General features: G+C 39.9%; 1 protein-coding gene across 7 annotated transcripts in view; it reads right to left on the reverse strand.

Moving 5' to 3' along the window:
• Positions 1-19,942, reverse strand: part of LOC105485364 (tripeptidyl peptidase 2) — an 84,707-nt gene that overhangs the window by 63,382 nt on the left and 1,383 nt on the right. For all 7 annotated transcript variants that reach the window (XR_011614615.1, XM_011747656.2, XM_011747655.2 and 4 more), the window contains exons 2-4: positions 13,387-13,515; positions 3,498-3,593; positions 894-998 (exon numbers count right to left, since the gene is read on the reverse strand). Coding sequence is in view for 6 of the 7 variants with exons in the window: in XM_011747656.2 (XP_011745958.1) it covers positions 894-998; positions 3,498-3,593; positions 13,387-13,515 (330 nt within the window). In the remaining variant the exon portion in view is untranslated. The remainder of the gene's footprint in view (positions 1-893; positions 999-3,497; positions 3,594-13,386; positions 13,516-19,942) is intronic.

A 19,942-nucleotide genomic window follows, 5' to 3' on the forward strand; every position in this document is an offset into this window, starting at 1 on the left:
GTTCATCAGTATCAGTTCCATAAATCAGTATATGGGAACCAAGGACTACACCCTCTCATGTTTTGAAACAAGGACCATGAGGTCTAACATATTAACTGAAAAATGAAGTATTCTGAAATCCCTTTTTAGAAAAGTGACAATAATACATATAATTAGAGAATACATAGGTCAGGCACGGTGGCTCACGCCTGCAATCCCAGCACTTTGGGAGGCCAAAGTGGGCAGATCACGAGGTCAGGAGTTCAAGACCAGCCTGGCCAACATGGTAAAACCTCGTCTCAACTAAAAATGCAAAAAAAAACCAAACAAACAAACAAACAAAAATTAGTTGAGTGTGGTGGCACATGCCTGTAATCCCAGCTACTTGGGAGGCTGAGGCAGGAGAATAGCTTGAACCTGGAAGGTGGAGGTTGCAATGAGCCGAGATCACACCACTGCACTCTAGCCTGGGACAGAGCGAGACTCCATTTCAAAAAAAAAAAAAAAAAAGAAAAAAAACAACAAAACATACTATATAGTTCCATTTTACACAAATCAAAATAGGCAAAATCATCTGCAGTGTTAGAAGTCAAGGCGGTGGTTGTCTTTGGGAAGAGAAAGGGAGCAGTGATGAGGAAGGGGCACAAGAGAAATTCCCAGGTGCAACTTTCATGGGAGAATTCATAACTAAACACAATTTTTGTACTTTTACCCTATATGTATTATATGTTAAGTTTTAAAAATTCATACACATGTACATTGACTTGAGGATAAAGGAAAAATTAGTAAAATTAACTAACTTAAAAAAATTTGTGAAAAAAGAAAACTTGTGAAAAACAGTCTATTAGTTCTCTAAAAACTCTATGGGAATATGGTTCTAGGGTAATGTTTAAATGAAATCGACTAGCACCAACTTGAGAAGACCCGTTGTTGGCAACATCAAATTCTTCCTGTTTTCTACAGGCTTCTGCAAGGGCCACTCTGTGAACAGGGTCCCAGATCTTTTCCTTCCGTTCTTTCTGCAAAGAGAGAAAAATTGTTATAATTAGGCTGACAAATGCTCAGGTAAACCTAGACAGGCATTTGTATGTGAACTTTGTTGTTACAGCTGTGGTGCTACACAATTCTCATAGAGAGGTTTTAAAAAATCATTTCTGGCTGGGCGTGGTGGCTCACGCCTGTAATCCCAACAATTTGGAAGGCTGAGGTGGGTGGATCACCTGAGGTCAGGAGTTCGAGACTAGCCTGGCCAACTTGGTGAAACCTCGTCTCTACTAAAAATACAAAAATTAGCTGGGTGGGGTGGCAGGTGCCCGTAATCCCAGCTACTTGGGAGGCTAAGGCACGAGAATAGCTTGAACTCAGGAGACGAAGGCTGCAGTGAGCTGAGATTGAGCCACTGCACTCCAGCCTGGGCAACAGAGTGAGACTCTGTCTCAAAAAGAAAAAAAAATCATTTCTGATGAAGAGGATAAAGCCATGGATCACTTATTAAAAACTGGTTAGTCAATTCATTGCACCTACGGTTTAAGAGAAGTTTACCAAGACATATCCAGATGTATTGTTATGTGTCATATTCCCCAATTTAAAACCTTCTCTTCTCCAGGAATACCTAGTACTACCTCAGAAAACTGACTAAATTCCCAGTCATTAAAAGGAAGAAAATGTTGTATTCTGGGCCCATACAAAATTGGGAAATGCCATAAGCCTAGCAGAGGACTAGATTAAGACTACAGCTGCACTTTGACAGATAATGCAGGCTTCCTCAATTTCCTCCCTCTCTATTTTTTTCCATCCTCTTTGACTTGATAGGGTTCTGTATTACTGAAATTGGTTTTAACCTTATCTCCAGTGTCTTTAACTCATGGTATCTCCCCACACAGCTAAAGGAACAGTCCAAGTTACTTTAACAACACTATATTTGCATATTAAATTATATCCTATCAACACAGCTGATTAAATTTAATAAACTGTATAAAATGCAGTCATGCAATGGTTCACACCTGTAGTCCCAGCACTTTGGGAGAATGAGGCAGGTGGATCACTTGAGCCCAGGAGTTCGAGACTAGCCTGGGCAACATGGTGAAACCCCATCTCTACAAAAAATACAAAAATTACATGGATGTGGTGGTGTGTGCCTGTAGTCCCAACTACATGGGAGCATTGCCCAGGAGGTTGAGGCAGTTATTAGCTGTGATCATGTCACTGCATTCCAGCCCGAAATTTTAAAATAACATATTATGCAATAAAAGTTATATGCATTATTCTTGCTTATTTTGCAGAATGATGAGAAACTGACAAATAAGGTAATCTGAGTAACTTCTTACACTTCACAGGCCCTTGGGGAAATAACACTACAGAGGCAAGGGCCCATACATCTTATTCATCAGGCTCACTTCCCAAGATTATACCTTATCTTACAGCTGCAACCCTGGACTTGTATTAGGTACTTGTATTAGCTACTTGTACCAGCATTCTCAACACAGTAGTCACTAGCCACATGACACTATTTAAACTTAAATTTTAAAATATGACATAAGATAAAATTTCAATTCCTCAGTCACACTAGACATATTTCAAATTCTCAATAGCTACACAGCTAGTGACTACCATAATGGTCAGAGCAGAAACTGAACATTTCAAACATTTCCATTATCACAGAAAGTTTACTGAACTGTTTTAAAGCAGGCTCTTTATCATTCTGCTTACCACTCTTATTTTTCTAACGGCACACTGGTGCTTCTTTTTTTTTTTTTTTTTTTTTTTTTGAGACGGAGTCTCGCTCTGTCGCCCAGGCTGGAGTGCAGTGGCGCGATCTCGGCTCACTGCAAGCTCCGCCTCCCGGGTTCACGCCATTCTCCTGCCTCAGCCTCCTGAGTAGCTGGGACTACAGGCGCCCACAACCGCGCCCGGCTAATTTTTTGTATTTTTAGTAGAGACGGGGTTTCACCGTGGTCTCGATCTCCTGACCTTGTGATCCGCCCGCCTCGGCCTCCCAAAGTGCTGGGATTACAGGCTTGAGCCACCGCTTCTTACACTTCAGCAGTTTTAGGTCTGATTAACACTTACCTTAATACTAAATGATGACTAAGTAGGAGCAAGAAGGCTAGTTAAACAGGGGAGGGACATTATCTCAGAAACTACAGGAACAGAAACGAAAAGGTGGTCTGGACTTTGAATTCACTGTCTTTAGCCTTTTTCAAGTAAAAAAGTCCTTCAAAAATCCAGCGAAAGCTATATCCCATCTCCCAGAAAAAAACACAAAAATCTGAATATAATTTCAGTGTATTCACAGATTCCCTAAGCTTATCCATGTACTCAAGATTAAGAATCACGACTTTACATGGATGACATTCCATTGAGCAGAATCTTTAAGCAGTCATTGTTTGAAAGCCACCAACCCCCCAAAAAACTAAGAGTTAATAAGATTTTATGAAATATTTCTTCAGTAGGAATAAAATCTGAGGAAGAAGACAAGTCAGAAGAATATAAGTCATTGGTACCAGATTGTACATTACCTGTATCCTTTCCTTGAGAGCCTTAGGATAGAAGTCATAGCCATTTTTTATGCCAATATGATATTTGCCTGAGGGATTTGTCCAGCTTGCAGGAATCTACAGAAAAAAAAAAAAAAATAAGGGTAACCTGTTCATTCACTAAATGCTTTCCAATTCCAATGATACACTACTGAGCAAAAAAGTATATTACTTCTACTCTAACAAGCTTAAACTGGATAAGGATGCTCATGTATGACAACAATGTGTTTAATACTCTTAAGTAGTTAATGTCTTTATCACTTTTTTTCTTGTCCATAAATAATTCAACTAGAATAATACCTTTCATTTATACAATGTTTCGTAAAAAGTGCTTTCAACATACACTGTCTCAATAAACCATTAAAATCTGGTAATAATCTTTTAAACTATCTCAAAGTATTTTAAAACACTTTAAACTTTTAGTAGAGCGATGCACACAGTATGCTTAGTTTACAAATAGAGAAAGCAAAGCAGCAGAGAAATCAAATCACTTGCCCGAACAACAGGAAAGTTGAAAACTGGAACCTAGTTCTATCATGGAAATCAAAAATTCTGTATAAAGGATATGGGATTTAAAGTCAGATAACTCTGGCTCTGAATCCAAACTCTATCACTAACTAGAAGGAACCCACAGGCTTCTACTTCGTTATCTGTAAAAAGAAGAAAATCTCTACCTTATTCTTGTGAACAACAAAGTGAACTGAGCGTCAACCAACATGAATCATCAATCAAGAAAATGTAGGGTATTTATACTCTTTGCAATCATGGAACCGTGGTCATCAAAACCAGCTTTTAAATATGTATAAATGACAAGGTTGAAACACGCAGAGCTGGTAGCCTCATCAATCCTCAGTTGTGCAGTATCTTTAACTCATCCCCATGTCCTTCATCCAATTACTTCCCAGGCAGAAAACTTTTGGATGAAATTTCCTCACAACTAAATAGAGGAAAACAATCATTCACAGAGCTTCAAGGAGCTATTAATACTACGTAGTGACCTTTTGAAGGCCTATGTGCTATTAATCACTTCCGAATCAACTGGATGTCTGGAGAATGTGTAATTTCAAACATGTTGGCATACAAGCTAGCACTTTTCACTCAAAACTTAACCTTCTTTAGAGAATAGGAATTCTGAACTTTAACGTTTTTGCAACAGCCCATGGCAAAACAGTAAAGCACTGCAACAACAAAATGGGAAGTAGTCATTAGCTTTTAAATTCAGAGTATTTATTCACCCGTGTCCCCTGCACAGGTGGCTTTGTAACCCTCGGCAAGCAGCAACTTCTTTGTACAAAGACATTACAGAAAATCATGAAATGCCAAAAGATTAAATGAAGTAACTAAATAACTGCAAAATAGAAAGGCGTTAAGTTATATATAATCACACAATAAAAACAATCCAACAGAATTTATATTTAAATATAAATGAGATCCAAGTCTGCACGCTTCATGGAAACAGATACTTCTCAAATCACAACTATGTATTTTTCCTTACCACGAAGACAGACTAGTTACAAAAAGTACACCAAAAAAAATCATATAAAAGTTATAATCAGGGCTATCTAACTTTAGGCGAGTAAGAGTAAAGCTAACTTTATGAGGCAATTATGAAATTTTATTTTGCATATTTGAGTATTCTACATAAAGTTATTTTTATTTCTAAGAATAAAATCTTTACATTTGACCATTTTAAGTTGGTATCTTAAAAATAGTTCTAATTACACAGTAACTACAATGTATTAAGACTGATTTTCATATGATACAAGTAATCTTTTTAATTACCAATTACACCTCATTTCTCTGACTCTCTTAAAGAGAGGATGCCTAACAAATCCAACATTTTTCTTAATGGGCCAAGTGTCACCTGAGTGTTAGGGTACCATGTGGTGAAGTCCTCTTAGAAGCTTTTTTTGCTTCCAAATGATTTCAGTCTTGCCAGCCTCATCACACAGGCCAGGGCACATGCACACTGTTTCCTTTGGCTGTCACTGCATCTAAGTACCATGCTGAATCTGGCCAAGTCATTCAATATACCTGGATTTATCTTTATTTATTAAAAAAAAAAAAAAAAAATTTAAGACTAAGTGTTGATTTTTAAAATGACTTCCAGTTAAATGTGGTAAAAATGAAAAAAATTCCAAAATGCTACTAAAATTAGAATAAAGGTGGGGGAAGCATCCAAAAACAAAGGGACAAAGAGAATATGAAAGAGACTTTAGAAGCTCACCACATTTTGAAGGGTGCCAACTGAAAAGAAGGCACTAAAAATTAGAGTGAAAATTGTGGAATACATGGTGCTGGGTGAAAATTGTGGAATACATGATGCTGGGACAACTGGGTCTTCTTACAGAAAAAAGTAAACAGAACTTCAAATAAAGCATATAAAATCAATTCCAGGTGAATTCTAGAACAAACGAGAAAAGCTGTGAAACTTCTTAGAAATATAGGAGGATATCTCTATGATCATGGGGTCAGAAAACACTTGTTATACACTGCTAGTGGAAATGTCTTTTTGTAATTTTTTTGAGAAGGAGTCTTGCTCTGTCGCTCAGGCTGGTGTGCAGTGGTGCCATGTTGGCTCACTGCAACCTCTGCCTCCCAAGCTCAAGTGATTCTCCTGTCTCAGCCTCCCTAGTAGCTGGGATTACAGGCGCGCACCACCCTGCCTGGCTAATTTTTGTATTTTTAGTAGAGAGGGGGTTTCGCCATGTTGGTCTGGCTGGTCTTGAACTGCCGACCTCAGGTGATCCACCTGCCTTGGCCTCCCAAAGCGTTGGGATTACAGGCGTTAGCCACTGTGCCCGGCCTGGAAATGTCTTTCAATACAAACACTTGGTCAAGGAGATGTCCTGTCCAATTAAAAAACACACAGCTGGAAAAACTGTTTGGCATGACCTAGTGACATATCTCCATGATTCAGCAATTCTACTCCTAAGAACACATCCTGGAGACATCCACACACATGTGCACAGGATACACACACATCACAGCAGAATGGATAGAATGTGGTAGGTACAAACCATGGCATACTGCACAGCAATGAAACTGATAAATCATTGCTGCCCGTGACAACACGGGCAAGTCTTACGAAACTGAAATCTCACAACACCAAGGGAAAAACGATGTATGACGAAATTTTATGAATGAAATGAGACTGTTCATGTAAAGTTCAAAACTGAACAATATATTTTATGTAGCCACACAGATGTGGTAAAACTACACACAAAAAAGCAAAGGAATGATTATCACAAAAGTTGAAATAGGCTGTGCTGTAGGAGGATGCAGGAAGTTTCTGATGTACGGCAATACTCTTTATCTTGATCTGGGTGGGTACCATGGTGTTAGCTGTACTATTCATAAAACTGTATATATGTGTTTTATGTACTTTATGTATGTATATTTTATAGTAAAAGGTTTTAAAGTTATATTCCCCTTTCGTACTTTCATCTGCTCATGGGAATATCATAGGCCATAAGTAGCTTACCATTGGTTTCTCAAGGAGGCCTAGGAATGTCATTCTCAGAGAATGAGGTTACTGAAGTGTTCAAAGAACGTAACAGTTATCTTAAACTGACAGAAAAATAAAAAGTCTGTTAGCAGTTTATGGGCTATGTGAAAAAAATAGACTATAAACATTCAATTCATTTCAAAGCATGATGGCTGCGTGCGAAGGCTTACGTCTGTAATCCCAGCACTTTGGGAGGCCGAAGCGGGTGGATCACCTGATGTCAGGAGTTCGAGACCAGCCTGGCCAAGATGGTGAAACCCCATCTCTACTAAAAATACAAAAATTTAGCCGGGCTTGGTGGCGGGCGCCGATAATCCCAGCTACTTGGGAGGCTGAGGAAGGAAAATTGCTGGAACCCAGGAGACGGAGGTTGAAGTGAGCTGAGATTACGACACTGCCCTCCAGCCTGGACGACAGAGCGAGACTGTCTTAAATAAATAAATAAATAAATGCATGACTACATCAAAGAAACTTGAAGACTTCATTGTGCTGCTTTCTAAAAACTGTGTACCAAAGAGTTGCAGAGATGCAAGTAGAATCCCAGTGATTAATAATTTTTCCTTTTATTGATTACTGCAAAATATCTAAACACCTGCACATCTCTGAAAAAAATTAAACTGAACATGTGTGTGAGTACACTTTATGGACGGATGGAGAATAGAGTTCTAAGAAGACTGGTGGAAAATTTGTGTAAGAACACTCCCATTGCCTCATCTCACATCCCGCCCAAACTTCACCAACCAAGCAATCTCCATAGCTGAACCGGAGAAAAGCTGATACGTCAACTTTGTCAACACAGCAAAGAAGAGGTGATATGTCTTGGCTGTGTGTCTCTACCCAAATCTCATGTGGAATTATAATCCCTTCCTGTCAGGGGAGGGACGTGCTGGGAGGTGACTGGATCATTGGGGTGGGTTTCCCCCCGCTGTTCTTATGGTGATGAGTTCTTAGGAGATCTAATGGTTTAAAAATGCATAGGGGTCAGGCACGGTGGCTGACGCTTGCAATCCCAGCACTTTGGGAGGCTGAGGCAGGTGGATCACCTGAGGTCAGGGGTTTGAGACCAGCTTGGCCAACATGGTGAAACCCTGTCTCTACTAAAAATACAAAAATTAGCCGGGCGTGGTGGCAGGCGCCTGTAATCCCAACTACTTGGGAGGCTGAGGCAGGAGAACTACTTGAACCTGGGAGGCGGAGGTTGCAGTGAGTCAAGATCATGCCATTGCACTCCAGTCTGGGCAACAAGAGCAAAACTCCATCTCAAAAAAAGAAAAGAAAAATAAATAAATAAATAAATGCATGGCACTTCTCCCTTTGCTGGCTCTCTCTCCTACTCAATCATGATGAGAAAACACGTCTTGTTTCCCCTTCACCTTCCACCATGATTGCAAGTTTCCTGGGACTCCCAAGTCATGCTTCCTGTTAAGCCTGTAGGACTGTGAGTCAATTAAACCTCTTTTCTTCATAAATTCCTCAGTCTCAGGTAGTTCTTCATAGCAGTGTGAAAAGGAACTAATACAAGAAGGATGAGACATAAAAATGAGTCTGCCTTTGGGAGGCCGAGATGGGCGGATCACGAGGTCAGGAGATCGAGACCATCCTGGCTAACACGGTGAAACCCCGTCTCTACTAAAAAATACAAAAAACTAGCCGGGCGAGGTGGCGGGCGCCTGTAGTCCCAGCTACTCAGGAGGCTGAGGCAGGAGAATGGCGGGAACCCGGGAGGCGGAGCTTGCAGTGAGCTGAGATCCGGCCACTGCACTCCAGCCTGGGCTACAGAGCGAGACTCCGTCTCAAAAAAAAAAAAAAAAAAAAAAAAAAAAAAAAAAAAAAAAAAAATGAGTCTGCATGACATCACTCCAGACCCCTTGCATGGTGTGGCTACCTGAATATCTACGGCCAGACTTCTTGCTCATTCCTCTCCTAAACCCCAGGTCAAATGAGCTAAGGACTTCTTTAAGGTAACAGGGCATCCCAGTGGAAAAAATAACAGTGTATACTGATATTACAGAGGTCCCCCTAAATGTTATCATTACCCTACAGTGAAACCCACCAAAAGACCCCACACAAGCAGAGGAGCTTCCAATCACTTTTTCTTGTACCTTGCTAAAATAAGACAGCCAGGAATGATTAGACACCTAAACAAAATATCTAATGTAAAAAGCAGAGAACAAGGAAAAGGAGGAGGCAGAGAAGGAGGAAGGAGAGGGTGAAGAAAAAGGGAGAAAGAAGAGAAAGAATAGAAGACTAAGAAAGGAGAACAGGAGGAAGCAGAGGGAAGAAACAATGAAATAGAAATAAGTTAAAATTTTATCTCAGAGATAAAATGTTGCATACATGATACAAAAATATGCTCCCAGTGAACATGAAGGGGCTTTTGCAATTAAAAATAGGCAAAATTTAAAAAAATTCACACAAGGGTTACAATGTTGAGAAAATGCTGGAAATCTCTCGGGAAGGAAAAAGATAAAGGCAGTGAAGAAAAGGAGGGTGGAAAAGAATTTAAAAACTGGAGGATCGGCCGGGCGCGGTGGCTCAAGCCTGTAATCCCAGCACTTTGGGAGGCCGAGGCGGGTGGATCACGAGGTCAGGAGATCGAGACCATCCTGGCTAACATGGTGATACCCCGTCTCTACTAAAAATACAAAAAACTAGCCGGGCGTGGTGGCGGGCGCCTGTAGTCCCAGCTACTCGGAGGCTGAGGCAGGAGAATGGCGTGAACCTGGGAGGCGGAGCTTGCAGTGAGGCGAGATCGCGCCACTGCACTCCAGCCTGGGTGACACAGCGCGAGACTCCGTCTCAAAAAAAAAAAAAAACAAAAAAAAAAACTGGAGGATCAAGTCAAGAGGTCCAATGTGCAATTAACCAAAAACAGCAAAACAATGGAGAGGAAGTTACCTATGAGAAAATGCAAAAAAATGTCTTGGAAATAAAGGACCTGAGAATTAAACTCTCTTCTTCCACATATTAATTCTACAAATAAAGACTAAGACTAGAAAAAAAAAAAATCAAGAAATAAAAACTATTAGCATGTTATTTTAAACTGAAGAGAATTTAATGTATCAATGCACTGCTGAAGTAGAAAACAGTAGGGGAGAGGTGTTACGGGGATTTAACTCTTTTTGTTAGAAGCCTTGTAAAAATATTTGTCTTTTTAAACTATTAAGACATACTGAACACAATTAAAAATTAAGTGTAAAAACCCACAATGAAGGGCTGAGAATACTTAATAGTAGAGCTAAAGAAATATGTCTCCAAGCTGAGAAAAGACAAACCTTATAATTTTTTTGACTTTATATAGATATCAATATTTATGATACATATATAATTCTACCTTTGAACACTAGTGATATTGTTAGTTCATGTGGTTTATCTAAAGCAGGGATTACTACAGCTATTTAAAAACAAATGAGACCACGCATGGTGGCTCATGCTTATAATACCAGCACTTTGGGAGGCTGAGGCAGGTGGATCACTTGAGGTCAGGAGTTTGAGACGAGCCTGGCCAACATGGCAAAACTCCATCTCTACTAAAAATATCAAAAAAAAAAAAAAAATTGGCCAAGTGTCGTGGCACATGCCTGTAATCCCAGCTACTCGGGAGGCTGAGGCAGAAGAATCACTTGAATACAGGAAGCAGAGGTTGAGATGAGCCGAGATTGCACCACTGTATTCAGCCTGGGCGACAGAGTAAGACTCCATCTCAAAATTAATATAAATAAACAAATAAATAAATAACTGAGTAATAATTTTATACGGTTCTAAGCCTGCAGGACTTACTGGGAATTCTCTCTAGTTTCCCAGAGTGCCATAACTCACAAGAATCCCAAGTTTCCCTTTGAAACATATTCTAACAATAAGGTTCACTTGGTGGAAGACGGGCCAAACTCTAGAGCAATTCAGATGGCTGAGCATTTGTAATCCGAAAATCTGAAATGCTCCATTTAAGTGTCATGTTGGCACTCAGAAAGTTCTGGATTTTGCAGCATTTCGGATTTTGGATTAGGGAGGCCCAACTGGTATATACAATGCAAATATTCCAAAATCTGAAACCTAAAACACTTCCGGTCCCAAGTGTTTCAGATAAGGGATTCTCAACTGGCAACATAAACTGGATGACTCTGACAATTGAAACTTTTTCATAGTTCCAGCGGCTGGAAGCTCAGCATCAGGGTGCCAGCATGGTTGAGGGCAGGTGAAAACCCTCTTCCTGGCTTACAGAGGCCACCTTCTTGCTGTGTCCTCATATGCCCTAGAAACAGCCTGCTCTACAGAGAGCTCTCTGGTGTCTCTTCTTACAAGGGTACTAATCCTATCCTGAGGGGACACATACTCATAACCTCATCTAACCCTAAATACCTCCCAAAGGCCCAACCTCCAAATACCATCACACTAAGGGATAGGGCTTCAATGTATGAATTGTGGCAGGGGGTAGGGACCCACATAATCAGTTCATAACACACGGAAAAGGAAGTATAACCTGGATTATTAATGGCTGCCATCTGCCCATGACAGCCAGATTTCTAAGAAGAACCAAGTCCCTCCACTAAGTGAAGGCAGGACCTAATGAGATGTCACTCCCATGATTACATTATGGTATGTATAGAAGGTGAAGGGATTTTGCAGATGTAATTAAGGACTCTGAGCAAAGCAAAAGGGAGATGATTCTCAGTGGGCCTGAACTAATCAGGTGAGTTCTTTAAAAGAAAGACTGGAGTCATCACCAAGGTCAGAGATTCTCTTACTGTCCTTGAAGAAGCAAGCTATCACGAGTTTTACAGTTGCAATGAAATGAATTTTTCCAACAATCATGTAAACTTGGAAAAGAAGCCTGAGCCTCAGCAGAGCCTTTAACCTTGACTGCAGTCTTGTGAGACCCTGAGCAGAGATCCACAAAAAGCCATGCCTGGACTCCTACCCCATGGAATCAGGGATATAATAAATACAGAAATACACAAGGTTTTAGGCTGCTAAGTCTATGGTACTTTATTACACGGCACAGACAACCAATATGCTGCCACAAAAAGTTTATTTGAAAGACAAGGCCTAAGTACAATTCAGATAGATGGTAAAAGGTGGGAAAAGCTAAATAAATAATCATAATTTTATATTCCAAACTAATTCTGCTTATTGCTTTAAATGATAGAGTACAGGATCACAAATTATTGCCATCCTTCATGTTCCTTAGCTCATGAGCCGCTCTGTGCTTGTTTTATACTTATTTTTCATGTTTAGCTTACCCAGGCCTTTCTACCAAGGACATAGAATAAGACAAAGCTGGTAGGCCAGGCACCATGGCTCACGCCTATAACCCCAGCACTTTCAGAGGCTGAGGCAGGCGGATCACAAGGTCTAGAATTCGAGACCAGCCTGGCCAGAATGGCGAAACCCTATTTCTACTAATAATACAAAAATTAGCTGGATGTGGTGTAATCCCAGCTACCTGAGAGGCTGAGGCAGGAGAACTGCTTGAACCCGGGAGGTGGAGGTTGCAGTGAGCCAAGATAGAACCACTGCACTCTAGCCTGAGCAACACAGCAAGACTCTGTCTCGAAAAAAAGAAGTTTAAAAAAAAAAACCAAAAAAGACAAAGCCGGCCATTTAAGTTAACAGCTACTATAGCCTAAGTATTTCTTCAAGTTCACTGGGAATACTATGAAGGGACAATAAAAGATGAAGGCAAAGCTATGATGTGGTTACTTTCTCTACCTTTATATTCAAAACAAAATTTGGCAACCTCATTGAAAAATACAGCCCAATTCTAAGCACCTCATCAAACAACAAAATAATGGCTTCTTCTAAGGCAGCCCCAATGACTCACTTCTTGTGAAACCCCTTCCCCTTCAGTGTGTGCTGGATTTCTCAACTCACTTCCAATAAGCTGAATATAGTCAAGTGACGGGTGGTCCCTTCCAAGATCACTTTTACAAAAAGTCTGTGGCTTTCATTGTGGGGACTCTCTCGGCTCACTCCCCCAGGGAAGGTGCTGCCAGGTATTGTAGCACTGTGGAGAGGCCCAATGGCAAGAAGACAAGGCCTGCCAGTGACCCTCCAGGCTTGGAAACAAACTTCCCCTCCTCTCCCAAGCTGAGCCTCCAGCTGAAGTCACAGCCATGGCTAACCGTTTGCAACCTCCAAGGCGATTCTGAACTACAGGAACCCCATTAAGCCACACCCAGATTCCTCACTCACAGAAACTCCAAGGTAATAAATATTAGTCATTTTAAACCAGGAGGTTTTGAGGTAATCTGTTATGTGGCAATGGATAACTAATACCCCATCACTAAATGTAAGGTAAAAACATTAGATGCTTTGAGGCAAGAGTAAAAAAAAAAAATTCAAAAAGAAGACAAAAGCTCTGACCTTAAGCACTCTTCCTGAAAGGCCAACAATTTCACCATCCTTCGGCTCTACTTCCGTAGCAGTATTCACATCGCCACTTCCTGTTGTATCAATGATATCAACAATTTTTGGTTTTCCATCAGTTGTAACCTGAAAATTAAGAAAATTAAAATATGAATGGTAGATTTTAGGTTTTTATTCCTAAAGAAAACAATGCAAACCCACGCATATATGTGTGTGTGTATATACAAAATCTGCATTCACTTAAAAAAGAGAACTGAATTGTTTTAAGCCAAAAGCCTGGACAAATACTAGTAAGAAAATTTAATTGTGGAAACACTACAGAATCCTTCAAGTGGTTTCATATATTCAGTTAACAAATATTTACTGAGCATGTACTATAGGCGACACCCTATTTTAGGTGCTGGGGATATGGCAGTGATCCATACGCAAAAATCTCTGATGATCTTATAGTGAGGAAGCAGTTCAGTTAATAACAAAGTAAAATAAAGAACATGTCAGATGTGCTATCACACTGGGTATTAGGGAAAAAAATAAAAAGAACATGTCAGATGGTGAGAATTAACTACACAGAAAAATTAAGCAGGGAAGGGAGATGGGTGGTGTGGAGTTTTCAATGTAAGTTTGACTGGTCAAGGAAGATCTTACAGAGACGGTAACATTTGAGAAAAGATCTGAAGATGGTGAGCTGTGGGTTGGACAAGTATAGAGCTTTAGGGGGAAAAAATGTTTTAAATGGCACCATTATTGGATGCCACACTAGCACCTCAAACACAATGAAGTTCAAGCTTAACATGCCCCCCCCAACCTGATTTTCTCCAGGCTTTGCCATCCCAGGAATCCCCACACCCAGCTGTTCACCCCGGAAATTTAACAATCCTCCTCTGATACTTTACTTCAGTTGACTCCTCACAGTGAAGCTAACAGGAAATCCTGTTAATTCTTTGTCTAGAGGATAGCTCAAATCCATCGCATTTTCACTACCACTATCTTAACACTCCAAACCACCACCATCTCTTGCCTCCATGAGGTGAATCACCTCCTAAGCGGTCCCTCGGTTTCCACTCTTGGCTCCACCAAAAGTAACACAGGCGGAGTCCCTAACCTGAAAATTCCAAATGCTCCAAAATCATCAACATGAAGCTCAAAGGACATGTTCATTGGAGCCTTTCGAATTTGCGATACTCAACCTGTATTAAAACAAGCTGTATTTTATCGGTCCTCTCCTTTAAGCCCATCGATGTATTCACGGAGCCCTCAGAATACTTGCATAAAAAGCCTCGCACCATCTGATCCCTGCCAACCCGTTACTCAGGAGTCTAACCACACCAACCTCCTTTCAATTCCTGAAACATGCCAAACTTTTTCCTGCCTCATGACTTTTTAAAACAGTTTCCTTCTGCCTAGAATACTTTATCTCTTCAGTCATTCCACAGGACTCCATCCTCTCAGTTTTCTATTAAAGTCCCTCCTGCAGAAAGGCCTCCTCCATGACCTCCTTTAGGTAGCTGCCATCCTAAACTTGATTATTCTTTCTCATTGTACCTCATTTCCTTTACAGAACATAATTCTATTTCTAATCACACAGGTGGGTCATCTTCATCTGTTCCCCCTATTAGAATAGAAAGCTCCATGAGGGCAAGAGCCATGTCTACTTTATTCACCAACATATACCCACTACCTAGCAGTGCTTGTCAGGCATTCAATGAATATTTAATTACTGAATTACAAGACATAAGTTACTCAGCACTAAGACTGATTTTCAAAGGTTTGATTTCTTGCCAGTCCACAAATTTTCATTTGAGCCATAACATGATTGCTACAAGTAACAGTATATATTTTCACACATTTTTGTGGGAAAAATAATTTCTGGGCTCTTTCTTGGCTAGCTTTCCAAAGGAAATATGTTGCATTCGGGAATATGTACTGAGTTACCAGTAGGAATCAGACAGAAAACAGAGACACAAAGACTGAAGGAAAAAAAAAAAAAAAGACACCATCCTCAAGAAAGAAACAGAAACATAAAAACCATAGAAACTGTCAGTAAAGTGGAAGAGCCCAGTCTTCAGACTCCAGTTCCACCTGGAAATTCACACTCTTTAAGAAAAAGCTTAATGTCCGCTGCTCCAGGTCTTTCTGACCAACACCAAGTATTTCCTCTGCAATATCCTCCAAGCTCTGTAATTAAGGTACATCCTAAAGAAGGAGAAGGAAATTCACGATGTGGAGAAAACAAAGGCACACGTTTTTTTTTTTTCTTCCTTTACCAGACAAAGCAAATGGGTGGCTGGTGGACCCCAAATCTCATTTCAATCTTGTTGCCATGGAACAACTGAGGGCCTGATAGCTGAAGGGGCCATAAAGGCCTCCCAGGCACAGCTATTATTTTCATGTATGGTAATTTTCAAGTTGGATGTTTACTTCTTGAGAACTGTCCTATAATCGTAACAAATAAGAATTCTAATAACTCAGAAAGCTCAAAGTCATAATTCAAAAAAAATCACTGTGGGAATCATACCAAACCCTGATGATACAACTATAAAACTCAGATACTGATTCTGAAGAGATAGGCTATGTGTCTCAAAAATATAATTAAAAAAGAGAAAAATGTAAGAAAATCTACCAAAATAAAAATGGAAACAAAGTTGATACTACTCTATAAAATTAAAACTAGCTAGGTCATGTACTAATCATATAAGAAAATAACCTATTTTAAAATGTACCCCAAATAAATACGAAATTTGAAAGATATACAGTAGGACTAAGAACCCAAATCACCTATCTTCACCTCAATAGGCAAACCTGAGTGACTTGAGATCAAGAATAACAAGAGAGCACTAACAGGTCAGACAGATCCCTCTCATTAGAAACCTCATTATCCATATATGAGCAAAGGAAAAAAGTCTATTGGGATTTAATGGCTTATTTGTCACCTATTTCCACACGCTTATAAGGATCTCTCTCCCACACACACACATTTTCATTACAAATTATTATACGTGCAATTATTCTATCCATGAATTTCTTACTTTAACATTAGATAAAGAAAACCACTTCACTAGAAATAAAAAGACAAAAACAGAAATGTAGGGTCAGAGGAGGGTTTTAAAAAGGCAAATCCCCTGAGGATTTTGCCATGGGGTTTTCGGAGAAGTAAAGGAAAGGAGGAAGGTGAACTGCTAACAATGGAACTATATTCCTCATCTCTGAGAATGGGGAGGCTTCACATGAGAAAGAGGGACTACAAGCATGGGCAGTTAGTATGGGTAGAGCTTCAGTACTAAATCCTGGGTCCTGGGGTGGAAGACTGGGAAATGCTTACTGGGCTATGTTGGCTGGATGAAACAGAAATCGCCCAAAGCTTTTCCCAAAATGTCAAAAATCTTTGTGTATGTCTCCACTGTAACCATTAAGGTAGAGGAGTTAGTGAAGGTTGGAAGATTCGCCAAACATGTGCAGAGAGGATCAGAACAAAAGGTGGGGTGTTTGCAGAGAGGACCAGAACAAACCTCGGGAAGTTTGCAATCTATCATAAACAACACAAAGCTAATGAATTTACTTAAAATTTCAGGAAAGATACTGAAAATATTCTTTTAAGCAAATAAAGATTTAATAAATATTAACCAGTGACTTTTATTCTGATATTATAAGGATTAATATAAATAAGACAATCTTTGCTTTCAGAAAGGTTATTGTCAGTTGGAAAGAAAAGTAAGTAGAGAGATGATCACAAAACAGGACAATAAATAATAGCGGTCAGGCCAGTCTGGGTAACACAGTGAGACCCTGTCTCTATAAAAAAATAAAACAATTAGCTGGGTGTGGTGGCACATGCTTATGGTCCCAGCTACTGCAGAGGCTGAGGCAGGAGGACTGCTTGAACCCAGGAGTTTGAGGCTGAAATGAGCGGTGATCCTGCCGCTGTGCCACTGTACTCCAGTCTGGGTGACAGAGACCGGGTCTTTGAGGGAAAAATAATAATAATAATAAAATAAAAGAGGTTAGGACACTATCTATGCAAGCATATAAAAACATGTAAGAACACAAAACCCAGCTTGGGGGGAATGAAGGAAAGCTAACTGAAAGAGAGGTAATAAAAATTTTAGTGCATGTAAAAATAGATTTTTATGAAACGAATTGTAACCCCCTCAAACCTCAAACCTCCTCAAACCTCCCTCCATGAGGAAATTATATTCCTTCATTATGCACACACGTATTTTTTCCATTCAACAAAAACATTTAACATTACAAGCACATTTCATACAATTTTGATAGATGCTTTCGAAGATTTTTAAGTTAACCAGGAAAAAGTTATCTAAACAGAAATACTAAAATAAGTATTTCAGGTGCTATTAAGGGGATCTGAGCAAATTGCTATAAGAACAAAGGGACAAAAAGCCTAAATAACTCTTAGGAGGGATTGGGCCTTACTCACCTCTGAAGCTGCAGGCCCTAACACAATGGCAAACACACACATAAATATGAGGTGGGGTGGGCACCGAATTAAATCAGTTGATTTCCCAAAACATAACTGTGTCAAGACCCGCCTGGATCTTAAAAGGATGAAGCAGGAGTTTACAGATGATGGGTAGTAGAAGTCTGATGGAAGATGAAATGCCACATGCAAACGCATGTATTGGCAAAAAGACCTGAAACATCTGGGTAAGTGAAAGAGTGAAACGGTCAAGGAGAGGCAAAAGATGAAAGATGGGATGAAGGGGCTGTGGACATAAGAAATGATGAGAACTGAGGCTACGTGAGGAGGGCAGAGTTGGATGGCAAACGGCCTCATATATATACCATTGAATTTTTTTTTTAATTTTTACACAAAAGCAATTGAGATTCCAAAATGGCTTTGTTTTAAATGGGGGTATAATACAAGGTTTGTTTTTTAAGGAATATAACTCTAGAAATGTGAAGGATGTATCAAAGAGAAACAAGACTGGTGGAAGGAAGACCTTCTGGCTACTGTGTATATATATTCTGGACTAGTCCAAGTTCCATTTGGTCTGTGAAACCTGACCAGCCCAGCTCTTACTGGCCAGTGCTCCCCACCAATCCCCGCCCCATCCCCCCAATAACCCCTGTCAATCTCTGTAACAGTGACAGTTTGCAAGACTATATCATTTAACACAAACTTAGCCACCTAGTAGGTGCCTGAATACCTGCTGAGGAAATATGAAATCAGTTATGTAATTACTACTCTTCTCATGCCACCCATCCTCCACTTTATCATGCCCACAGAGCTGTCACAAAAGAATTGGGGCCAAGGAAGTCACCAAAGACTGAGACAACTCACTATGTTCTTCCAAGTTTTCACTTGTGCCTCTAGTCCTTTACTCAGACCCCACCTGGCTTTCCAAACGGCCAGTTCAGCCTCACCCTCCTCCTATTTCGTTCTTTCCTTCCTTTTTATTTCTATCCATCCTCTAATCTTAATGATGTACACATGTATCTACAAAACAAATCTGTTAAAGGTACAGGAAAAAAAATTCTCCTGTTTGTAAGCCACCTTACCCAATTTCTTTTAACTGGCTATGTTTAGGTAAATATCTGAGTCAAGGCTGTTAAAAGAGAAAGAGTTATGCTTTCATTTGATTTCAGTATTTTATTATCTGAATATTTATTACATGCAAATATCTAACGTATATTTACCCTCCAAACAGTTGGTGATGAAAGATCCAGCATAAACTTCTATTCACTTATGGTGGGAGCTAAACACTGGGTACACATGGACACAAAGATAGGAACAATAGATACTGGGGATCCCAAAGGGAAGGGGAGGAGATAAGGCTGAAACACTACCTACTGGGTACTATGCTCACTACACCTGGGTGACAGGATCAATCACACCCCAAACTGCAACATCAGGCAATATCCCCATGTAACCAACCTGCACTTCTACCTTCTGAATCTAAAATAAAAGTTGAAATTACATATAAAAAAAGAATAAAATAAGTATCATTGCGAAAATAGTTTAATATTTTTCTTGAGCATTTAAAAAAGTCACATGTAATTAGTCCTCCTATAACCAATTTTCACAACAACGCTGTGGGGTGAAAATTATTGTTACTTTAGAGAGAGAAACACAAGAATGTGAGAAACAGATCTGGAAATTCTACCAACAAATTCTACCAAGCAGCACTTCTCCAACCTTTTCTGACCCTCTTATTATCCTGACAAAAGAACCGGTGAACCACTTATCCCAGCTGTTTTCCTCCCACTCATCCTATAAAAAGTAAACACACTCCACAGCAGAATGGAAAGCATTACTACTTTGTAATAAAGCCTCAATGAGTTGATCGCTGCCATTGTTTTAAGTCTTTAAGCTATTAATACAACGACAACTATACAACGCCAGTTACTGGAAGGGAATTCAGTACCTGCTCCTCTTCTGATTCATCAAAGGTGTGCAGTACTCCAGAGTGGTGCTGAAGAACACACACCAGGAATCAAGATTCTCAGGGGTTTCTAAGCAGATTCGGCCAGACTCCCCCTAGTTACTTCCAAAATGCTACCTCAATAATCAGAAAGCACGATAAAGGATCCAGAAGGG

Source organism: Macaca nemestrina, chromosome 16 (assembly GCF_043159975.1).
Source record: "Macaca nemestrina isolate mMacNem1 chromosome 16, mMacNem.hap1, whole genome shotgun sequence".
Lineage (NCBI taxonomy): Eukaryota > Metazoa > Chordata > Mammalia > Primates > Cercopithecidae > Macaca > Macaca nemestrina.